We start from the raw sequence: 23191 nt of genomic DNA, 5'->3' as shown, positions 1-23191 counted from the left end.
TTCTACGTGACTTTACCGAAAGATCCAAAAACATGTTGGTTAAGTTATTCAGCGAGTATCCATGTTGGTTAGGTTATTTAGCGAGTGTCCATGTTGGTTAAGTTATTCAGCGAGTGTCCATGATGGTTAGGTTATTTAGCGAGTGTCCATGTTGGTTAAGTTATTCAGCGAGTATCCATGTTGGTTAGGTTGTTTAGCGAGTGTCCATGTTGGTTAAGTTATTCAGCGAGTGTCCATGATGGTTAGGTTATTTAGCGAGTGTCCATGTTGGTTAGGTTATTTAGCGAGTGTCCATGTTGGTTAAGTTATTCAGCGAGTGTCCATGATGGTTAGGTTTTTTAGCGAGTGTCCATGTTGGTTAAGTTATTCAGCGAGTATCCATGTTGGTTAGGTCATTTAGCGAGTGTCCATGTTGGTTAGGCTATTTAGCGAGTATTCATGATGGTTAGGTTATTTAGCGAGTGTCCATGATGGTTAGGTTATTTAGCGATTGTCCATGATGGTTAGGTTATTTAGCGAGTGCCCATTTTGGTTAGGTTATTTAGCGAGTGTCCATGTTGGTTAGGTTATTTAGCGAGTGTCCATGATGGTTAGGTTATTTAGCGAGTATCCATGATGGTTAGGTTATTTAGCGAGTGTCCATGATGGTTAGGTTATTTAGCGAGTGTCCATGATGGTTAGGTTATTTAGCGAGTGTCCATGTTGGTTTGGGTATTTAGCGAGTGTTGGTGTTGGTGTGCATGTTGAACTTCTTTCACACCGTACATAGCCAACCATGCTCATCTGAGGTGTGGGGGAAGGACAACAAACTATACACAAAAAGCAGTTCTAAAGAAAATGCATTTTAAATCTAGATTTAAAAAATGTGTAGCTCCAGTGACTTCCTAATATCGGAAGGAAAAACATTCCAGACGGCTGCAGAAGTGCATCTGAAAGCGTGCAATGCAGAGACCGTCCTTATTCGATGACTAGCCTAAAGCTGCTGCGAGGATGACTAGAGTTTGCGTGATGGTTTATGGTCTTTGATAATATCAACAACGTATTGTGGTTCATTTGTGGCAAGCGCTTTGTATGTAATGAGTGCCACCTTATAATGTATGAGTTCGGCAACAGGAAGCCAAAGCAGTTTTGTTGATAAATAAAGCTGTGAAAATTTGGCTTATTTTGGCTTAACACGGCATGGGTTAGTATGCCGATTACCTTTTTTTTACCTGAAAGTGTCACGGTGAAATGTCCTACTTTTACTGTAATATAGGCTAAACACAACTGAGGAATGCCTTTTTGTTGAAAAATAAAGCTTTAAAAATTTGCCCAATTTTGGCCAAAAATAGCATAGGTTATATATTCTTGGTTCTTTCGGTAAAGTCACGTAGAAGGGAAATAATAAAATAATATGAATATAAAACAATAAAAATTCCCACGACGTTTCGACTGCAACACAAGCAATCATCATCAGGTGTGAAATCCACAACAAGAAATTTGTGCCGATTTTTCCTAACGTCAGCACCATAGACAGTGATTTGGCAGTTTGCAAGATGGACGAGTCCATCTATGTTCGGAAAAGGGGAGGGGGGAGCAGAAAATGGAATGCGGTCTGAAAGTCACCGTAAGCGTGAACACAATCAATTGAGACCCGAAATATTTATATTATTTTATTATTTCCCTTCTACGTGACTTTACCGAAAGAACCAAGATAATAAATCCCTCCAGTCACGAAAGCTTTAAATCAAAATTTTGCATAGGTTAGTATGCCGATTTACTTTTTGGGACGTGAAAGTTGAATGGTGAAATTTACCACTTTTAATGTAATATATAGGATGCTAAGACTTAACACAACCGAGGAATTAACTTTTTGATGAAATATAAAGCTGTGAAAATTTGGCCAATTTTGGCAAAAAATTGCATAGGTTAGTATTTCGATCACGTAGTTCGTGAAGCCTTCAATAGCTGTCCCGGAGGAATTTCCACCTGGTGCAGATACAATGGGAGGCTGATCGATGCCCGGGTGCGGTCAAGGGATGGCTCCCGATTGCTCAACTTTGTTACGTATGCCGAAGATCTGGTAATTGCTGCTCACTCAGAGAAGGAGTTGGAGGCGCTGCTGCTGAACCTGGAGCTTGCCACTAAGAGGTGGGGCCTTACCATTAGCCCCACCAAAACTAAGCACCTGCGTGGGTATTTTGTACCATTGGACACTCCACCCCACAACTCCCAATTGGTGATAGGGCAGTTGTGGAGAGAGTGGAGAGTTTCCCATACCTGGGCAGTGTGCTCATGATCGGTTCTGGTTTAACAGCAGAGGTCTCACTCCGAATCAGTCGAGCGGCATTATCTTCCTGGTCTGTCGCTCCACACGAATCTTCAGGTCTCCTCAGCCAATGTCATTCCCTCCCTTCTCTACGCTTGCGAAACGTGGACCCTCTGAATGGAACATCTTCGCCGGTTAAAAACATTTAGGCTGGTCTGCCTACGATCGATCCTGGGTTTAACCAGGCTGGATTGTGTGAGGAGCTCACACATCCTTGAAAGATCTGGACAAGTCCCATAAATGAGCTCCTCCAGCAGGCAAGGCCGGATCGAGGGTGCTAAATGGGTGCGGCACGGGATAGAGAAAGATGGAGTGATGTGGTACAGGAGGATGCGGAGCTGAGTGGACTTGCCGATGACTGGTACCAGCGGTGTCAAGATCAGCCTCTGTGGAGGAGGCTCGTGAAGGACGCTACTGGGCAGTTGGAGGCAGTTGCTCTCCAACAACAACGGAGAAGCGATGCTCACAATGAGCGGAAGGCCGGGTGGCTAAAGCACAGCAAGTTGGCACAGTAGGGGGCACAGGTGGTGCATCAGCCAGTCGTCTCAGTCAGTCGACCCGTGGCACCTGGGTCTGCCCCATGACCTGCCAGCGGGCGTTCGACACTTCACGTGACCTCAAGGTGCACATAGCCTGGCACAAGCGTCGTGATGACGTCACCGCCTCTTAGTTGCGAAGGTCGGTTGTTGTTGTTCTGTGCATAAGTCGATATGTGTGTGTGCGTGAGTCAATATGTATTTGTGTGAGTCGATGTGTGTGTCTAAGTCGATGTGTGTGTGTGTGTGTAAGTCCATGTGTGTGTGTAAGTCAATTTATTTGTGTGTGTGTAGTGAGTCCAACTGAGTCGACGTTATCTTGGGATCAACACTATTTATTATACAACAGCACGCAAGATAACACGATCTACACTCGGGTCTCGAATGCCCATATAACCACGCTCCAGCAGAACTAGACACGATTTGCGATCCCGTCCCGGATCACAAGCTGGGTCCCGGACCGCATGGCTAGAGGCTTCTTCTCCCCGACGTGGATCTTCATAACACCACGAGCACACGAAGAACCTCGAGCTCCTCGCGGGACCCTCGTTAGATACCCCCGGGCCGGGGCTGGCTCCGCCCTTCGCCCCGCCCACCTTCCAGGTCTCTCGAGCTCCTTCTTGAAGGTTCCCGAGAGCTCTTTTGGACCACGTGACCACCCCGCGGTCCCCGTCCACCGGTGGCCCCCCTCCAATATCATCCGGTCACGTGTCAGCAGGTCAGCCAGCGTATCATGCCCCAACGTAGCCCTGGCTGGCTGACGGTCTCTCTCGCTCCCTCACCGGGAGCCCGCACCGCACACTGCTCGCGGTGCCTCCACGCTAACCAGCACTCACCCAAGCCCCGCTAGGGTTGGTACTACCCCCCGTTTTCCGGGCTGCCCATACCTACAACACATTACATTGGTCAACACACTTTTTCTGGCATAAGGTATTACAACGGTTTTTGAGATATCAATTATTGCATTTTCAATAAAAACTGCAGAAGAAAAATATTAAAATGTGGATATCTACATAAAATGATATTATAAACACACTATCCTAAAAATACAGCACCATATTTTAACACTAAAGCAGTCACTGACTCGCAACAACTTGCAATCATAAGTGATAGAGTTAATTTCGGGTAAAATAAATGAAAATGGGGTATGCCGATGGCATAAAAATGATATGTGATAGAGTAAATCTGAGATCAGATTTGGAATCAGCACCCTGAAATTAGTCTAAAACAGCTGCAAAAGTCCAGGCCAGAAAAAAATGTTTTTTTGTTGACCAGTGTTATCCGCCGTGGCTTCGTAAGCCCCGGCACCATACAGTGACAACCACAGTCACTACATGTGTGTAAGTCCATGTATGTGTGATTCGATGTGCGTGTGTATAAGTAAAAATAAAAAAAATGTGTGTGCGTGTAATTCGCTGTGTGTGTGTGTGAGTCGATGTGTGCGTGCATAAGTCGATGTGTGTGTGAGTCGATGTGTATGTTTGAGTCTATATGTGTGTGCAAGTTGATGTTTTTGTGTGTAAGTCCATGTATGTGTGTGTAAGTCGATGTGTGTATCTTTTTCGCCCAGACAATGCTGGGTATGTCCCACTAGTTGTTAATAAGAATATGCAAAATAGTCATATTGAAACCTTTTGACCTTAGCTGCATCATCATATCGCATTACATTATATAATCAAATTAACGTTTAATATCATATTTGAAAATATTCCTAAGCGGTGGTGGTCAATCTATACTTTACAACTTTTCCAAACCAAACAGCTGAAGCAGCATGGAGTGCTCCTTTGGCATTTGTTGTTTCAAGGGAGGAGTTCACAGGCCTCCATTGCTGCGTTTTTTAAATCATTTATATTAAGTTCGCTTGCTTGCTTGCGTGCTTGCGTGCTTGCTTGCTTGCGTGCTTGCTTGCTTAGGACCGTGCAAATCTTTCGCTCGTTTTTTAACCCACCTCCCGTGATCCAATCGAGCTGACATTTTCCACACAGACTCGTTGTGACAGACAATTAATGTTCGTGAAAAAAAATTCCCAAAATTTTACATTTTTTAGGCAAAAAAAAAATATTTTACATATATTCAAATATAACTCATTCATCACTTTGGCTGAACGTCACAGTATAAGAGCCCAGAGCGTAACCCCTCCACAGGCCGTGGCGGAGTAGCGCAGTTGGTAGCGCCTTCGCTTCCCATGCCAAAGGTCGCGGGATCGATCCCCGCGTCCTCCAGAGGCGAATATATTTTAAATCCTTTATATTAAGTTCGCTGCCACGCATATAAAGGATTTATAGTGAAAAACTTTGTTTTTACGGGTTATACTTATTTTAGAACAAGCTAAATCCAGATATGTGTGAAAAGAGAACTATTATATTAAAAATAGGCAATATAATTTTTGGAAGAGGCATATATATAACAGTCCCCCTTTTAAAAATTAGTAATGGTCTATTGGCCACCAGTCATTATTAAACAAAATCAATGCCTTTTCTATAGTTAACCAACAATTATCCTGATTAAATCTCTGGACTGCTATTTTCCTTACAACATATGCATACTTATCACGAACTTATCATGGTTACATCTGAAATAAACAACATTATCAAGGCAACACGTTTAATATATTTCCCTCCTCTTTGGATTTTTTAATGAAAATTTCCAAGCAATGTCTTTCAGATTTCCCTATTTTGTTAGGGCATTTTCCTGGTGAATCAATTTTTTAAAGGGCTAAAAATATAACAGTGGAGAGTCCTGGGTCCCCCTGGTAGAGAGTGCTCGGGCTCCAAAAAGAGAGTGACAGTTCCCTGTTGGAGAGTGCTGGGTCCCTTGGAAGAAAGTGCTGGACTTCCTGGTAGAGAGTGCAGCTGCCCCTGGTGGAGAGTGATGATTTTCTGGTGGAGAGTACTGGGTTCCCTGCTCGAGGGTGCAGCGGTCCCTGGTAGAGAGTGACGATTCCCTGGTGGAGAGTACTGGGTTCCCTGGTAGAGAGTGGCTGGTGGCTCACCCCTGAAGAACTGCCCCAAGGAGATTGGCAGAAGCAAATCCGCACACTCGCAGTCGAAACTCACACGAGTTTGAGCGGAATCGATTCCGCTAATCTCCCTGGGGATGCTGGGCCGGCCAAGGAAGAAGCAACGGTGATCCCACACGCGCAGAGGCAACAGAGACGACTGGAAATAGAATGACACGTGGGGATGTGGCGTGAGAAACAGAGAGTCGAGGGGACATGGTGAGAGTCGAGGGGAGACGCGGAGACGTGAGGGAAGATGTGAGGAAACAGTTCATAATGATGAGACGTAGGGAACAATGCGAATAGGTTTTACCCTTTCTGGCAATTAGATACCTTTTTGCAAGGCATCAAATCTGCATTTATCACACGTATTTGTGACAAAACATGCCTTTAGGTGTTGTTCTCTGGGTTAAAACCTTTGGATAGACGAGGCCATAAATAAGATTTGGCCAATGAGTTTCAAAGACCATGCATACATTTATTATCAGAGCATGTGTGTGTAGTGGCATAGCGCTGGCTGCTGGCGGAAAAGGGTAACTGCGGTGTATAGGAGTACCCACGTCAGCAGGCCACGATAGACACGAGAGGGGAAAGGCCACAAAGGGGGGCCATCAGGAAGCCTTGGGAACCCGTTAGTAGGTTCCAGAGAGGAGGGGGCCGGGGCGGAGCGAGGTCTCGCTGACAGCATCTCTATGAGTCTTTATGCATCTCTATGAGTCTCTATGTTTCTCTATGAGTCACGATGTATTTCTATGAGTCCCTATGTATCTCTATGAGTCTCTATGTTAGTTTAGTTTATTAAGTTTTGCTGAGCCAGCTGACAAGGATTAGGCAAAAACCTAGCCCACGTTCACACAATCTCTACATATCTCTATGAGTCTCTATGTATCATCTAAGAGTCTCTGTGTATCTCAATGAGTCTGTTTCTCGATGCGTCTCTATGTATCTCGAGGTCGCTATGTATCTCTGAGTCTCTATGTATTGATGAGTCTCTATGTATCTGTATGCATCTCTATGTATCTCTATGTATCTCTATGTATCTCTATGCATCTCTATGTATCTCTATGTATCTCTAGGTGTATCTCTATGTATCTCGAGGTGTATCTCTATGTATCTCTATGTATCTCTAGGTGTATCTAGATGTATCTCTATGTATCTCTATGTATCTCTAGGTGTATCTCTATGTATCTCTATGTATCTCGAGGTGTATCTCTATGTATCTCTATGTATCTCTATGTATCTCAATCAGTCACCATGTGACTTTACTACGTGTGTTGACCAATCTGGCGTCGCCCTCTGGTCTAACGCCGGTGGTGAGACGAGGCCGTGAAGGAGGCTGTCTCTGGTGCAGGCCAATCAGATCTAAAGACAATGCGGACATTATTATTATCAGAGATATGTTTGTGTGCACGTTTTATCACAAGTACGTGTGGTTAATGCAGACGTCATGCCTTCCAAAAGAAATATCTTCACCACCTCCTGCTTCATTGCCAGGCAAGGGTACATCCCATTCCGATCGTTCCATCAGCTGGAGCCGAGTCCGCACACTTTTCTCTCGCGCCATCTCCTGCCAGCGTCAGGGGGCGCGCCTCCTCCTGGACACCCACGTGACCCACCCACGGGCAGGGACGTGCTGTGCGTGTCGCCCGTCCTCTCCCCGCCGCCTGCTCTGCAACGGGTTCATTCCTCCGACGGAAACATGTCGAGTCGACAACAAAACGTCTGATAGAATCTACGGAACATTATTGTTGTTGCCAGTATCAAATATAATGGGAAAAAACCCAATAATAGCTTCGTTTACCCCTTCACGACAGTGAACGCAGGAGGTGTGCTCAGATTTATGGCCAGAAAGGGTAAACACCCGATTCTTATCGTTCATCATTTTTGAACCTGGCAAAAGAGGTATCCCATTAGTGAAACTGCTCGACTCGAGCTATAAGTCTTCCGATACTTGCACTCTCGGTGTGCTATTCGCCGTCTGGCGTTGTTCTCCGGTCTAATACCTGTGGCGTGGCAAGGCGGTGAAGAAGACTGGCGGTGACGGCCAACCAGTGCCAAAGCCAATGCGTGACAATGTCGGCAGAGCACGTGTGGATTGCACGTCCACCACAAGCACGTGTGTGCGTGTGGTTCATGCAGACGTCACTGACACCTTGCAAAAAGGTACCTACGTGGTTGTTTGAACATCCGAGCACACCTCCTGTTTTACTGCCAGAAAGGGTAAAACACCTATTATTATATGGCCATTAAAAACCGGTTTTGTTTACGGTAACCGGTTTACGGCATGGAAACCGGTAAAGCAGGTGTATTTGCGCTCAGAGTAAAAATGTCAACATCGGTGCTGTGCACGTGACGCGTGTAACCTTTGAAACCACTGGTCGGCACCTTTCAAAGAAGAAGTGGAGCCATTCTCGATTTAAAGTTACACCTTTGACAACAATGATAGTTGCCAGTCCCTCCTCCCCCACCACCTCCCGACCTCTCCCCCTCACCACCCCTCCTCCCCCTCCCTCCTCCCCTCACCACCCTTCCTCCCCCTTCCTACCCCACCTCTCACCACCTCTTCTCCTCCCCTCACCCCTCCAACGCGCATATCGGCACCAATGAGGTCGTCCCGCGTGGTGTTTGTTCCGCAAAGGGTTGCCATTCGAGAGCGGTGTGTTCATTACTGACTGGTCGTGGAGAAGCATTGTGTTGTCCCTTAAGTTGCATGGATACGGTCGTTGAGAAGTATTTTAGTCGTTTGTTTTCTTTGCATCACATAATCGTACGAATGAATTCATTGATGCCCCCTTTTGCCATTGAGCATGTTTCTTTGGCACGGTTGCGCATGTCTGCTGTCATTTCTAAGGACCTTGCTACCGTCGTAGATTGTCGCGTTACTATGAGCAGTTCGCCTGTTGTTCGACTGCTCAGTTTAACAACGTAAGGATTGAGGTTTTAATTGTACGGATCGATGAGTATGATATCTGCAGGAGTCCTGTCGTGGCAATTCCGATCATAAGTGTGTTCGCATATTAGAGTGTTTTTAGATATTAAAGTTGCTTAACACAGAAGAGTCTGAGTGGTTCCTTCCTAAGTTCATGCATAATTATCTTAATATCCTCTCCCCACCCAGCCCCTCCCCACCCTCCCCTCCCCTCCCCACCCTCCCCACCCTCCCCACCCAGCCCCTCCCCACCCTCCCCACCCAGCCCCTCCCCACCCTCCCCACCCAGCCCCTCCCCACCCAGCCCCTCCCTCCCCACCCAGCCCCTCCCCACCCTCCCCACCCTCCCCACCCAGCCCCTCCCCTCTACCCACCCAGCCCCTCCCCACCCTCCACACCCAGCCCCTCCCTCCCCACCCAGCCCCTCCCTCCCCACCCAGCCCCTCCCCACCCAGCCCCTCTCCACCCTGCCCACCCAGCCCCTCCCCACCCTCCCCTCCCTCCCCACCCAGCCCCTCCCCACCCGCCCCACCCAGCCCCTCCCCACCCTCCCCACCCAGCCCCTCCCCACCTTCCCCACCCAGCCCCTCCCCGCACGACGGACGGACAGAATAATCCCCTGTGGGCTGGTGTAACCAGAGGTTCCTACTGTATAAGTGTGTGTGTCTGTGTGTGTGTGAACTGTGTGGTGGAGGGAGCTGTAGTGTAGCGGTTAGCGCGCTGCGCTATGAACCTGGCGACCCAGGTTTGATTCCCGCTCACGGCCAGCACCAGTGACGACTATTTTAACTGGTCAATGGGCCTCCCCGAGGTCGACTCAGCCTCAAATGAGTGCCTGGTACACGAGAGTCTTCCCATCTGGTCAGTTCACAGAGTACAGGGTGGTCCGGATGTCTCGTGCCTCCCCCACCCTCACCAACCCCCACGATTGAATAATTCTCTACAACGTAATAATTTTATTTAATATGTAAGGTTTTATTTAAAACACAAATGAATATGCAACACAATATTAGGAGTTAATTGAGGGGAGGGAGGGAGGGGTCACGAGACATCTGGACCACCCTTGTGGTACACTGTGTCGCAGTTCGCGGACTCAAGTTCAGCATGGAGTTGCTGCCATCATTTGGACGGACTCGAGCGAGTAATCACGTGTAAGGCTAGAGGCTCTCTGTTGTGCGGGGAACATAACAACGCATTGTGTGTGTGTGCAGCACTGTGTGTGCAGCACTGTGTGTGTGTGCAGCAGTTAGCGCGCTGCGCTACGAATCCGGCGACCCGAGTTCGATTCCCACTCACGGCCAACACCCGTAGTGGTTATCTGAACCGGTCCTGGGCCTCCTCTAGGTCAGCCTAAAACAAGTGCCTGGTGTGGTGTGTAAACATTTCCACTTGGGAGACAAAGGCGGCCGGGCGTGATGTTGGCCACCCACCCCCCTCGTGTGCCGTGCCGGCCTTCATAGCAGCTACTCGCTAACAGCACTTGCCCCAGCAGCTTGTTAAATACGACATGGGGGACCTTTGTCTTGTTTGTCTATTGACTATAAACGCCATTTTTACTCAAATCACTGCTCCGGTCAGAGTTCAATCCCCGTTTACAGCTCAACGATCCAACCACCTGACTCGTCACTTGATGAGTGAGTGGGTGTGTGTGTGTGAAAGTAGGTGTATGTGTGTGTGTCTATTTGTGTGTGCATGTGTGTGAGTTGGTGTGTGTGTCTCTGTGAGTGGGTGTCTACGTGAGTGGGTATCTATATGAGTGGGTGTCTATGTGGATGTGTGTGTGTGTCTATGTGAGTGAGTGTCTATGTGAGTGGGTGTATATGTGTACGTGAGTGGGTGTCTATGTGTACGTGAGTGGGTGTCTATGTGTATGTGTGTGTGAGTGGGTGTCTATGTGTACGTGAGTGGGTGTCTATGTCTATGTGAGTGGGTGTCTACATGAGTGGGTGTCAATGTGTGTGTGTATGTGAGTTGGTGTCTATGTGTATGTGTGTGTGAGTGGGTGTCTATGTGTATGTGTGTATGAGTGGGTGTCTATGTGCGTGTGAGTGGGTGACTAAGTGTGGGGGATGTCCATGAGTGAGTTTATTTGGTCGCTTGCTTTGCCAGGTCCAGTCCCTCGCATCTCTCCCACTTCTGGTTGATGGTGATCAACTATCGAGGAGAGAGTGAGGGGGAGAGACAAGGAAAGGGGGCGAGAGAGAGATAACGATTAGTTAGAGTCACCCCAGTGAGTGTGTGTGGTTGGTCCTGCACAGATGCGAGTGAGGGGAGCGGTGGTGCTGTGGTTTGCGCATCGCACTATGAACCCGGCATAGACCAGAGTTCAATTCCCAATCACGGCCACCAGCAGCGGTGGCGATTATCATCGGTGCGACACGCTGCCGGCACTTCCCCAACAGTCTGTTCAAGGCTATACGGGGGGACTTTGCATGCATGTGTGGTGGTTCAGTTGTTAGCGTGCTGCGTTACGGACCAGGCTGGATTGTGTGAGGAGCTCACAGATCCTTCAAAGATCTGGGCACATTCCCATCAGTGAGCTCCTCCAGCAGCCAAGGCTTGCATTGGCTGAGGTATATAGCCCACGCGCCCAGCCACCGCATGCCCAAGCAGCTTATTTTTAAATCCTTTATATTAAGTTCGCTTGCTTGCTTGCGTGCTTGCGTGCTTGCTTGCTTGCTTAGGACCGTGCAAATCTTTCGCTCGTTTTTTAACCCACTTCGCGTGATCCAATCGAGCTGACATTTTCCACACAGACTCGTTGTGACAGACAATTCATGTTCGTGAAAAAAAATTCCCAAAATTTTACACTTTTGAGGCAAAAAAAAATATTTTACATATATTCAAATATAACTCATTCATCGCTTTGGCTGAACGTCACAGTATAAGAGCCCAGAGCGTAACCCCTCCACAGGCCGTGGCGGAGTAGCGCAGTTGGTAGCGCCTTCGCTTCCCATACCAAAGGTCGCGGGATCGATCCCCGCGTCCTCCACAGGCGAATATATTTTTAAATCCTTTATATTAAGTTCGCTGCCACGCATGTAAAGGATTTATAGTGAAAAACTTTGTTTTTACGGGTTATACTTATTAGCTGCATAAAGATGGGTTAATGGGCACGACATGGGCTGGAGAAGAGAGTGACTGATGCGGTATAGGAGGATGTGGAGCTGAGTGGACTTTCCGACGACTGGTACCAGTGGCCTCTATGGAGCAGGTTCGTGAAGGACGCTACTAGGCAGTTGGAGGCAGTCGCCCTCCAAAAACAACGGAGAGCAGAGGAGCGACGCTCACAACAACGAGCAGAGTGCCGGGCGACTAGAGTGCAGCAAGTTGGCACAGTGGGGAGCACAGGTGGTGCATCTGCCAGTCATCTCAGTCAGTCAACCCATGGCACCTGGGTCTGTCCCGTGACCTCCTTCCAGCGAGCCTTCCACACTTCACGTGGCCTCAGAGTGCACCTGGCCTGGCACAAGCACTGTGGTGACGTCACCTCTACTTATTGGCGAATGACAGCTGTTGTTGATGTGTGATTGTCTGTCTATGTGAGTGTTTGAGTATATGTCCGTGTGAGTGTGTGTCTGTGTGAGCGTGTGAGCGTGTGATTGTGTGATTGTGAGTCTATGTGAGTGAGTGAGGAGCGGTAGTGCAGCGGTTAGGGCGCTGCACACGTACACGGCGACCCGAGTTCGATTTCCCCGCACGGTCAACGCCAGTGACACTTATCTGAACAAATCCTGGGCCTCCCCTGGGTCGCTGCTCGGGGGACAATGGCGGCCGGGCATGGTTCCAGCCACTGCACCCCCTGGTGTGCCGTGCCGGCCTTCATAGGCAGGGCCGGATTAAGATTTTGAAAGCCCCTGGGCTACAGGTCCTGTGAGGCCCCCAGTAATATTTTCAAAAAGAAAACAAAGTTAAAGAAAAATACAATTTATTTTTACAATGCTAACAGAAAATAAAATTCAGCTTTCACAAGCGAAACAACTTTTCACTTAATGTCTGGAGGCCCTCCAGCTGGCAGAGGCCCCTGGCCTGCAGCCCTTAAAGCCCCCACGCCTTCATCCGGCCCTGGTCATAGGTGCTCCTCTCTAACAGCACTTGCCCCAACAGGCTGTTCAGGCTATACGGGGGATCTTTGTCTGTCTGTGTAAGTAATTATGTGATTGTGTGAGGCTATGTGAGTGCGTGTTTGTGTGAGTGTATGTCTATGTGAGTGTGTCTGTGTAAGTGTGTGTCTTTGTCCGTGTGAGTGCATGAGTATTACCTTCTGTGGTTTGGTTGGATCAATTTTCTCCCATGGGCACGGGTTCCCAGATTTATTCACCCTGATGAGACACACGACACACAACACACGCATAAATGCTACAAAGACAAAGAATCCCAGGATAGCATCTAACAGGCTGTTTGGGCAAGTGCTATTAGCACACCACGCCCAGCCGCTTTTGTCTTAACACACCACACCAGGTACTAATTTGAGGCTCAGTCGACCTAGGGGAGACCCAGGACCGGTTCAGACAATCACTACTGATGTTAGCCGTGAGTGGGAATCGAATTCGGGTCACCGGATTTCTCGCGCAGCGCGCTAACCACTCCACTACTGCTCCCCACTCACTCTCAATAACAGCAACCGCCATTCGCTACGAAGTGGCGGTGACATCACCACGACGCTTGTGCCAGGCTATGTGCACGTTAAGGTCACGTGAAGTGTCGAAAGCTCGCTGGCAGGAGGTCACGGGGCAGACCTAAGTGCCATGGGTCGACTGACTGAGAGTCATATGAATGACCGATGCACCACCTGTGCCCCCTACTGTGCCAACTTGCTATGCTTTAGCCACCCGGCGCTCCGCTCGTTGTTGTGAGTGTCGCTCCTCCCCCCTCCGTTGTTGTTGGAAGGCGACTGCCCCCAACTGCCCAGTAGCATCATTCACGAGCCTCCTCCACAGAGGCCGATCTTGACACCGCTGGTACCAGTCATCGGCAAGTCCACTCAGCTCCACGTCCTCCTGTACCACATCACTCCATCTCTTCTCTAGCCCATGCCACGCCCGTTTACCCCCCTCGATCCGGCCAAACAAAAGCTGTTTAGGCATGCGGTGGCTGGCCATGCAGGCTACATGACCCAACCAATGCAGCCTTGCCTGCTGGAGGAGCTCACCGATGGGGCTTTGTTCATATCTTTCAAGAATTTTGGAGCTCCTCACACAATCCAGCCTGGTTAAACCCAGGATGGATTGTAGGCAGGCAAGTCTAAATGTTCTAAACGGCGAAGATGATCCATTAAGGGGGTCCACGTTTCGCAAGCATAGAAAAAGGAGGGAATGACTGTGGCCGAGAAGACCTGAAGCTTCATGCCGAGCAACAGACCAGATAGCTTCCACACAGCGTTACGCAACCGATGAAAAGATAATGCCGCTCGATTGATTCGGAGTGAGACCTCTGCTGTTAAACTGGAGCCAGTCCTGAGCACACTTCCCATGTATGGGACACTCTCCACTCTCTCCACAACTGCCCTATCACCAATTGGGAGTTGTGGGGTTGGAGTGTCCGATGGTACAAAATACCCAGGCAGGTGCTTAGTTTTGGTGGGGCTGATGGTAAGGCTCCACCTCTTGGTGGCAAGCTCCAGGTTCAGCAGTAGCACCTCCAACTCCTCCTCTGAGTGAGCAGCAATTACCAGATCATCGGCATACATAGCATGGTTGAGCAATAAGAAGCCATCCCTTGACCGCACCCGGGCATCGATCAGCCTCCCATTGTATCTGTACCAAATGGAAATTCCTCTGGTACAGCTATTATAGGCTTCACGAACTACGTGGTCGAAATAGATGTAAAATAATGTGGGAACCAGAGGACATCCCTGTCGCACCCCAAGGTGTACAGGGAATGGCTCCGACTCTCGGCCACGTACTTTTACCTGGGCCCGCTCACCATCATGAAGGTCCTTAATGATCGTGAGCAGTAGGTCAGAGCCCAGGCCAACTGATGGTTTCATAGGCCTTGACAAGACCAATAAAGCAACGATGTAGGTCTTGTTAGAATTGCCTACACCTCTGCTATAGAAGACAGACAGAAAATATGGCATCTGAGCAGGACCGCCCTGTCCTGAAACTGCATTCGGGCTCGTCAAGCCTCTCCTCAGCGTGCCTAGCAAGGCGATGTTGAATAATCCTTGCCAGGACCTTTCCCGGCACACTGAGGAGTGACATGCCCCTGTAGTTGTTACAGTCTATGCAGTCCCCCTTCTTAAAGAGGGAAACCACCAGGGCATCCTTCCAATCCTGCAGAACCCGTCCAGTGGTCCAGACTGTTGTTATGATGTCATGTAGGGCAGTCTGGGCACAAACGCCACCCTCCCTCAGCATTTCGTTTGGGAGATCATCTCTGCCCGGTGCCTTTCCTGGTCTCAGACTCTGGATCGCCTTCAATACTTCCTCAACAGATGGCACCTCAGCCAGCCACTCACAGGGGGTGACTTCTTCCAATATTTGAGGCACCGCAGCCTAAGCAGGGTCATCCCCACTTTGTCCCACGTTATTTTCCAGGCTGAGGGATTTCCTCTACTCCAGGACCTCACATAAATGCTCAGCAAATCCTAAAACTTGTTCCTGGGTGTTGAAGATTGGATCACCGTTCTTTCCCCTAATGATGGTAATAGGTGTGGCGCTGCAGGTTACTTTTTTTTTATGGAATTAAAGAGTGATTTGTGATCGCGGACCATTGAGGCAGACTCCATCTCCTCAGCAACCCACAACCACCACCCATCCTTGCAGTGCCTCACGGCTCTCCGAACCTCCTAGCGAAGGCTGCAGTAAGCCTCCTAATTCTCCGACGTGGGATGCTGTAGCCGATGAGAGTGGGCCTGTCGCTTTTTCTCAGCCAGCCTGAAGACCTCCTTTGTCAGCCAGGGTCTCTTGGGAGGTCTGGACCGTGTACTCAAAGCAGCCATTGCAGCTGCATGAGCCACAGTCCTAAACCTCCCCTATTTCCCTCGACATCAGGAGAAGTGGGGGACGATGCCAACCCCAGCCGCAAGCGATGATGACATTCTCGCTTGCAACTTTCATCAGCGAGCTGAGACCATGCCACTAAGGGTTTGAATGGGGTCCTGGGTGTACACCCACTACCAGAGTGGAAGAATGGTATGCGCATCTTATACATGACAAGTCGACGGTAAGTGGGCAGATCAGCTCCACGGTAGGTCCTGGTGTCAAGGACATGGGCCCGCATTTGCTGTTCTGTCACTATGTAGTCCAGCAGATGTTCTTGCTTGGACCCGGCATGCATCCATGATGTTGTGTGGATGCGCCAATGCCGGAACAGCGTGTTGGTAATTACAAGCCCATGGGCTGCACAAAAATCTAGCAACCTCCTGTCATTGTTATTGAGCTGATCTGGCCCATGCCTTCCAATCACTCCAGACCAGGTGCCAGCATCATGACCAACTCGGGCATTGAAGTCACCCAACAACATGACTCTATCATGAGGGGCCACTTTAGCTAGCACCTGTGACAGGAGGTTATTAAAGGCATCTGACTCATCGGATTTGCCTGCATCCCTCCACGTATGTTCGTCTTCGGTGGGGGCATGAGTAACCACGACCACCACTTCTCGCCTCTGGTTGATGGGAAGGTGAGCCCAAAGTAGCCTGTGGTTTACAGCTTCCCACACCTCACTGCCACGCTCCCACGCCCCCTTAATTCTTTTGTTCAGAATAAGGGCCACTCCCTGTTGTTTGGCAGTCTCCTGCCCCGAGAAGAGGACTGTCCACCCCACATGGTGGCAGGAGCCAGAGCCGGTCCACCAGACCTCCTGAATATCACAGAGATCCAGGCGGTACCGGTCCAGCTCCCGACAGAGGAGTGGCAGCCTCTCCTCCACAGTGAGCATTCGAACATTCTACATGGCCACACGTAGTGTTTTTTTTTGTTGTTTCTGGAGGAGCTCCGACGGTAAGGATTCAGTTTCCTGGCTCCGCCAAATAGGGTTTGGCCAGGGGACGTCATAGACGCCTGTCCCCCCGGGGCCTCTGGTACACGCTTATTAATAAAATATTTCAGTCATGGTTTAGTGGTAATTAATTGAAGGTGGAGGGATTACCAGCACATCGCACCCATCCAGAGCCCCCATTTGGCCGCTGTCGTGGTTACCAACGCCACAAGGGGAAAGGCCAATTTAAATTGGCCCTCCCGCCACGGCACTGCCCACTACAGCGTTGCCGTCAAGCACCATGAGGAGGGAGGGGGTTGTTTTTGCCGGATAACAAACACACTAACTCACACTCACTCTCTCACACACTCACTCACTCTCAGACGTTCACTCACTCACACACTCGCTCTCTCACACACACTCACACTATGACAGTCAATTACTATCACACACTCACTTACTCTCACACACGACAAAACAGGGAGAGAGAAACCCCCCTCATGCACACACTCGGAGTACAGAGTGTGCTAACCACTGTGCCACCGCTCCCCCTCACCAACCCCCACCGCGGAGGCCATGACAGTTACTTACACGACGTCAGTCTTGGTGAGCAGTGCATAGATGCTCATGGAGGTGCTCATGCCCACGGCGAGACTCAGGAATCCGAACAGAGGGATCAGCTGTAACACACACGCGACACGGTCATTCTACACCTGACACTCAGTCACTGGGGTGTTTCTCCAGTGTGATTGATTCAGTGGGTGGGTTCAGTAGGCGAGCGAGTAAGAGAGGTGGGGAGTGGGTTATTAGGTGAGTTGATCGGTGAGTGGGTGAGCGCGTAAGGGAGGTAGTGAGTTTCAAGTTTCATTTATTTGGTATAGCCCTGTGAGCCATTCGGCTCTTGAATCGGGTGCAACCGCAACAACAAAAAACAAAAACATGAACCAAAAACCATCTTAAAGTGAATATGTAAGTGGGTTTTTTGGGCAAGTTGGTAAGTGGGTGGGCGAGTAAGTGGATGGGTTAATAACTGGATGAGTAAGTGGGTGGGTAAGTTAGTGAGCGGGTGAGTGAGTGGGTGAGTAAGTAAGCGGGTGGTGAGTGAGTGGGTCAGCGAGTGAGTGGGCAAGCAAGTAGGTGGGTGAGTGAGTGGGCAAATGGGTGGGTTGGTGAGTGAGTGGGTGAGCGAGTGAGTGGTCGAGTGAGTAAGTGGGTGGATGAGTGGATGGGTGAGTGTTACTATATCTGGCTTGTGAGATTCTCTAACTCGCCACAGGGTGAGCTGAGCCATGTCAATCATAGTCAGATAATTTAATTTCGTGCGGCTACGTCGGGTGGTGGAGGCTCGTACGACACAAAAGCAACCAAAAGTTATTTACGTGGCCCAAATGCAACTCACCCCCGCAACCCCCAAAATAAATAACGTCAATTAAGAGTCATAATCGATGGCTTTTAATTAGTCGTTAGCTTGCATCATCGATTAGTCAACGTCGGCCCTCAATCATCGTTCTGGGAGCCGTGCTGGGACGTTCCACTCACCCCCTTGTGCTTGCGCAGGTATTGCACCGCGGAGGCCATCGTTGTATCACTCCTGCGCGTCGCACCAAGGAACTACGTTGTTGTGTTAAATCTGTGGAGAGTTGGAGATTGATTTCCTGAATAACATATATATACAATTACCAGTCGTGACATCAACACAGAGGCAGGAGTTGGAAAGTGCGAGTTGACCTTTGAACCAAGGTCGCAAAGCGTACGCAATGAAGAAATCAGCAGCATTGATTCAATGCAAGCAAACCTCTGGTCCGGTTTCGATATTCAGTGTCTCATCAGCAGCAGTAGCAGAGTCATCAGGCTTTGCTCGCACCAACGCTGGTGAAGTGCCCAGATGTTTGTGGGCAAGGTCTCCCTCTGTTATGTGGACGAGGCGTAGCTGTGGCAATGTGTTTGTGTGTTTAGTCTGTAACCCATATTCTGTTACAACCACGCTAATGGCCGCGTCATGTTACATACTCCGGCAGGCTACACGAGGCCCCAGATGACGTTTCGGCCAAAGGCCCTTTTTCCCTGGCAACGTGAATTGCGTTGGCGAGGACTGTAGAGAGATGGAGGTGGATGATAAGAGGTTGGAGACTGCAGCTCTGTTTACCAAAGACAAAGATCCCCGTGTAGCCTTAACAGACTTGGGGCAAGTGCTGTTAGCGAGTTGCACCTATGAAGACCGGAACGGCACACGGAGGCGGTGAGTGGCCAGCACCACGCCCGGCCGCCTTTGTCTCTCCAGTGGCGATGCTTACTACACATCACACTAGGTGCTCATTTGAGGCTGAGTCGACCTAGGGGACCGGTCCAGATAATCGTCACTGGTGTTGGTCGTGAGCGGGAATCGAACTCGGGAAGCCGGGTTCCTTGCGCTGCGCCGAGAACCGCGACACGACCCCTGCCCCTCACACTGCCCCTACCCCTCACACTGCCCCTACCCCCTTACCCCACCTCTCACACTACCCCTCACAATACCCCTCACCCCTTACCCCACCCCTCACACTACCTCTCTACCCCTCACCCTACCCCTACCCCTCACACTACCCCTGCCCCTTACACTGCCCCTCACACTACCCCTACCCCTCACCCCTCACACAACCCCTCACACTACCTCTACCCCTTACACTGCCCCTCACACCAACCCTGCCCCTTACCCCACCCCTCACACTACCCCTTACCCCTCACCCTACCCCTCTACCCCTCACCCTACCCCTCACACTACCCCTGCCCCTCACACTACCCCTCACCCCTTACCCCACCCCTCACACTATCCCTCACACTACCCCTCACACTACCATTCACACTACCCCCACCCCTCACACCACCCCTCACACTACCCTTTACACTACCCCCTACCCCTCACACTACCCCTCACACTACCCCTCACACTACCCCTGCCCCTCACACTACCCCTCACACTACCCCTCACCGCTTACCCCACCCCTCACACTACCTCTCTACCCCTCACCCTACCCCTCACCCTACCCCTACCCCTCACACTACCCCTCTACCCCTCACCCTACCCCCTACCCCTCACACCAACCCTGCTTAATAGAAGTGCAGCATCGAAGGTGTTTCCCGTTTACAGCCCCTGCAGAACCGGTGGTGGAAATTCCACGTTGCTATAACAGACGGCGGGTCGAGCCTTTCCCTAGGACAACCACCGTTGATCTCCCCCACAAAGCGGTACTTATTTTATCGACCTATACACATGGAGGATGATGAGCCGAGTCGCCCTCTCTTGGAGGCTCAATCGACGTGGGTGCAAGGAGCAGAGGGAGGAGGGGTGGCGCAGCGGTTAGCGCGCTACATTACGCAATGAACCCGGCCCACTGGAAGTCACAATCAGAATATTTATTTATACTGGAGGCGAAATCCGATGAGCTATAAAGCTCTTTTCCACAGAACGTTACAACAAGAAACGATACAAAAACACGATCGGATTGCAAAGTGTAGGCACGGTAAACAAATCACGTAAAACCATAAACCCGAATTAAGCTAAACAATTTGTTTCGTCTTATCAGGTAAGGACCCCACTGAACTATGAGACTATGAGCTTATTTTTCAGAAGCGACCTCGCCATCACCACCACAAATGATTGCTCAACGAAAGAGGACATTTATGTCGCTAATTAGTCGAAATAATACAGACCAAGGCCGTAGCCATGGAGTCAACATTGGGGGGATGTGTCCCCCCCAATGTATATTATAAATACGACCTTGATACAGAGCCACGTGTCTCTCTCAATGGTCGCTATCATCAGCGGTGGTCCGGTGGTCATCGTCGTAGGCGGTCCTGGACTCAACCCTTCGTGCGATTCGACAACGAGGCAGTGACCGGCGCGGTGAAGTATGGTCGACTGTACACCGTTACTGTCCCCCTTTCGCCCCGTGAGCAGCGCGTTTTTTAAACGAAAGTATATGATTATAAAGTTAATGATGATGATGTTGCAAATGATCGATTATCGCAAAGTAGATAGCACTTGCCTCACTCACTCACCTGCTCACCTCACGCGCTCACCCTCTCACCCTAACTCATCACCTCACCCTCACGCACCTCACCCTCTCACTCACCTCACCCTCACTCATCTCACCCTCACTCACCTCACCCTCTCACTCACCTCACCCACCTCACCCACTCACTCTCATTTACCTCACCCTCGCCCACCTCATGCTCTTACTCACCTCACACGCTCACCCTCTCACCTCACCCTCTCACTCTCACCCTCTCACCCCCACTCACCTCACGCGCTCACCCTCTCAGTCTCACCCCTCACTCACCTCACGCGCTCACCCTCTCACCCCCACTCACCTCACCCTCTCACTCTCACCCTCTCACCCCCACTCACCTCACCCTCTCACCCTCTCACTCACCTCACGCGCTGACCCTCTCACCTCACCCTCTCACTCTCACCCTCTCACCCCCACTCACCTCACCCTCTCACTCTCACCCTCTCACCCTCTCACTCACCTCACGCGCTCACCCTCTTACCTCACCCTCTCACTCTCACCCTCTCACCCCCACTCACCTCACCCTCTCACCCTCTCACTCACCTCACGCGCTCACCCTCTCACCTCACCCTCTCACTCTCACCCTCTCACCCCCACTCACCTCACCCTCTCACTCTCACCCTCTCACCCTCTCACTCACCTCACGCGCTCACCCTCTTACCTCACCCTCTCACTCTCACCCTCTCACCCTCTCACTCACCTCACGCGCTCACCCTCTTACCTCACCCTCTCACTCTCACCCTCTCACCCCTCACACACCTCACGCGCTCACCTGGTCTCGCCTCGCGTTTGGAGTCCGCGTGGGCAGCGCGGGGGGTCTTCATATAGCGAGGGGCGGGGGCTGGGGGAGGTGGGGTGGGGCTGGAGGGAGGGGGGGAACGGGGGGGGAGATTGAGTCATGGTATAGAGAGGTGGGGGGAGGAAGGGGCTGGGGGAGGAGGGGTGGGGCTGGGGGGGAGGTATTGCCCGAGGGAGAGGAGGAAGAGGGCGTCAGAGGGAAGGGGAGGGGGGAAGGCGGAATGGGGCGCTTGGGTCAGTTTATAGAGAAGTGAGAGAGGGGCGAGAGGGAGGGAGGAGGGAGGGAGGGAGGGGGAAGGAGGAGGGCAATTAAGGAGAGAGGCTGAGATGGAGGAGAGACTTGGTGCTGCCTGGAGAATGCAGGAAAGAGCGAGAGAGACGAAAGAGAGAGGAGGGGGAAGAGGAGGTGGGGAGGGTGGGGGGTTATTCTGGGTGAGAGATGGCATCAGAAGGACGCTCGTGTTGATGCACAAGGACAAAGGGGCCCCGTCTCGACCCGCGCGCTGTCACACAGACGGGTCGTAGTTAGCGAGCATCTATCTATTCAGGAAGGCGAATTGGTGGTGTTGGCCGAAATTCAAGTCCCAGCCGCCTTTGTCTCCCCTCCACACCGTGGCAGTCGACCTCAGGGTTCAGATATCCGCAAGGGGTTCACCGTGCGGCGCGCTAACCACCGCGCCGCCGCTCCCCACAATGTTAACACGCACATACACGTGTGCGGGTGTGTGTGTACAGCCTCAAATGAGTACCTGGTGTGGTGTATAAACATCGCCACTGGGGAGACAAGGGCGGTCAGGCGTGGTGCTGGCCACCCACCCCGTCGTGTGCCGTTCCGACCTTCATAGGTACTACTCGCTAACAACACTTGCCCCAACAGTATGTTAAGGCTACACGGGAGACCTTTGTCTTTGTATATACAGGATGTTGAACTTTTATCGCGCCATACGAAGCCAACCGTGAGAACTGGAGGTGCGCGCGCGTGAGAGAGAGGAGGAACCGCAGACGAAGAGCGGGAAGGCGGCAGCAGCAGCAGCAGCCACGCGGTGGTCAGGAGGCGGCGCTTACCGACAATCGCCCTCCAAGCTCTGCGCTGGCGAGGAGATGTTCACTACCTCGCCTGGTCTACAGGAGGTCGTGGGTCCGATCCCGACCCTGCCGCCTGCTGCTGTGTATGTTGGAGTTTGCGTGTCTCTCTCTCTCCCCCCGTGGTCGTCTGGATTTCTCTCCGGGTCCTCCCGTTTCTCCCTCCACATTTAGAATCAACATCACGCATTTAAGAGTATTTGGCTGCGATACATTTCCACATGACAAGCCACTTCGTTGAGCTCTTATTCGTGATAGCTACATAGCAGCTCAGTGGGCCTTACCTGGTAAAGACAAAATGTGTAATAGTTTAGAGACGGAACAGGCGCCACGTTGTTGACGTGTGGCCGCTCTGCTCCTGGCAGAGCCGGAGGGACGGCTCCTCCACAAGCGCCTGGTGGGGTGATCCACCAACCCCTCGCCGCAGCGCTACCACCACCACCACTACCACCACCACTACCACCACCACCACTACCACCACCACTACCACCACCACCACTACCACCACTACCACTTCCACCACTACTACCACCACTACCACCACCACTACCACCACCACTACCACCA

General features: G+C 50.9%; 1 protein-coding gene and 1 non-coding gene across 2 annotated transcripts; one reads left to right on the top strand and one right to left on the bottom strand.

Moving 5' to 3' along the window:
- Positions 1–4993: 4993 nt before the first annotated feature.
- On the top strand, positions 4994–5066 carry TRNAG-CCC (transfer RNA glycine (anticodon CCC)). The gene has a single exon. It is a non-coding gene; the product is annotated as a tRNA-Gly (tRNA).
- Positions 5067–9722: 4656 nt separating this feature from the next.
- On the bottom strand, positions 9723–21598 carry COXFA4L3 (cytochrome c oxidase associated subunit FA4L3). Its single transcript, XM_078618697.1, has 5 exons — positions 21516–21598; positions 18234–18324; positions 17286–17374; positions 13033–13093; positions 9723–10925 (listed from the first exon to the last, which is right to left on the bottom strand). Exons 2-5 carry the CDS (start codon positions 18270–18272, stop codon positions 10857–10859), a joined length of 258 nt encoding a protein of 85 aa, XP_078474823.1. The 5' UTR covers positions 18273–18324; positions 21516–21598; the 3' UTR covers positions 9723–10856.
- Positions 21599–23191: the final 1593 nt, after the last annotated feature.

Source organism: Lampetra planeri, chromosome 59, assembly GCF_965212315.1.
Source record: "Lampetra planeri chromosome 59, kcLamPlan1.2.h2, whole genome shotgun sequence".
In the NCBI taxonomy this organism is placed as follows: Eukaryota; Metazoa; Chordata; class Hyperoartia; order Petromyzontiformes; family Petromyzontidae; genus Lampetra; species Lampetra planeri.
This window is presented reverse-complemented; position numbering and strand designations above follow the sequence as displayed.

What these genes read in the sequence shown, in the direction of transcription:
- COXFA4L3 (XM_078618697.1), bottom strand. Translation starts at nt 18,272, where the DNA reads ATGGCCTCCGCGGTGCAATACCTGCGCAAGCACAAGGGG. An exon ending in CTCACCAAGACTGACGTCGT is followed by an intron (nt 13,094 to 17,285) that starts GTAAGTAACTGT and finishes GTGTCTCATCAG; the next exon opens with GGTGAATAAATCTGGGAACC. An exon ending in ATCCAACCAAACCACAGAAG is followed by an intron (nt 10,926 to 13,032) that starts GTAATACTCATG and finishes TCTCCTCGATAG; the next exon opens with TTGATCACCATCAACCAGAA.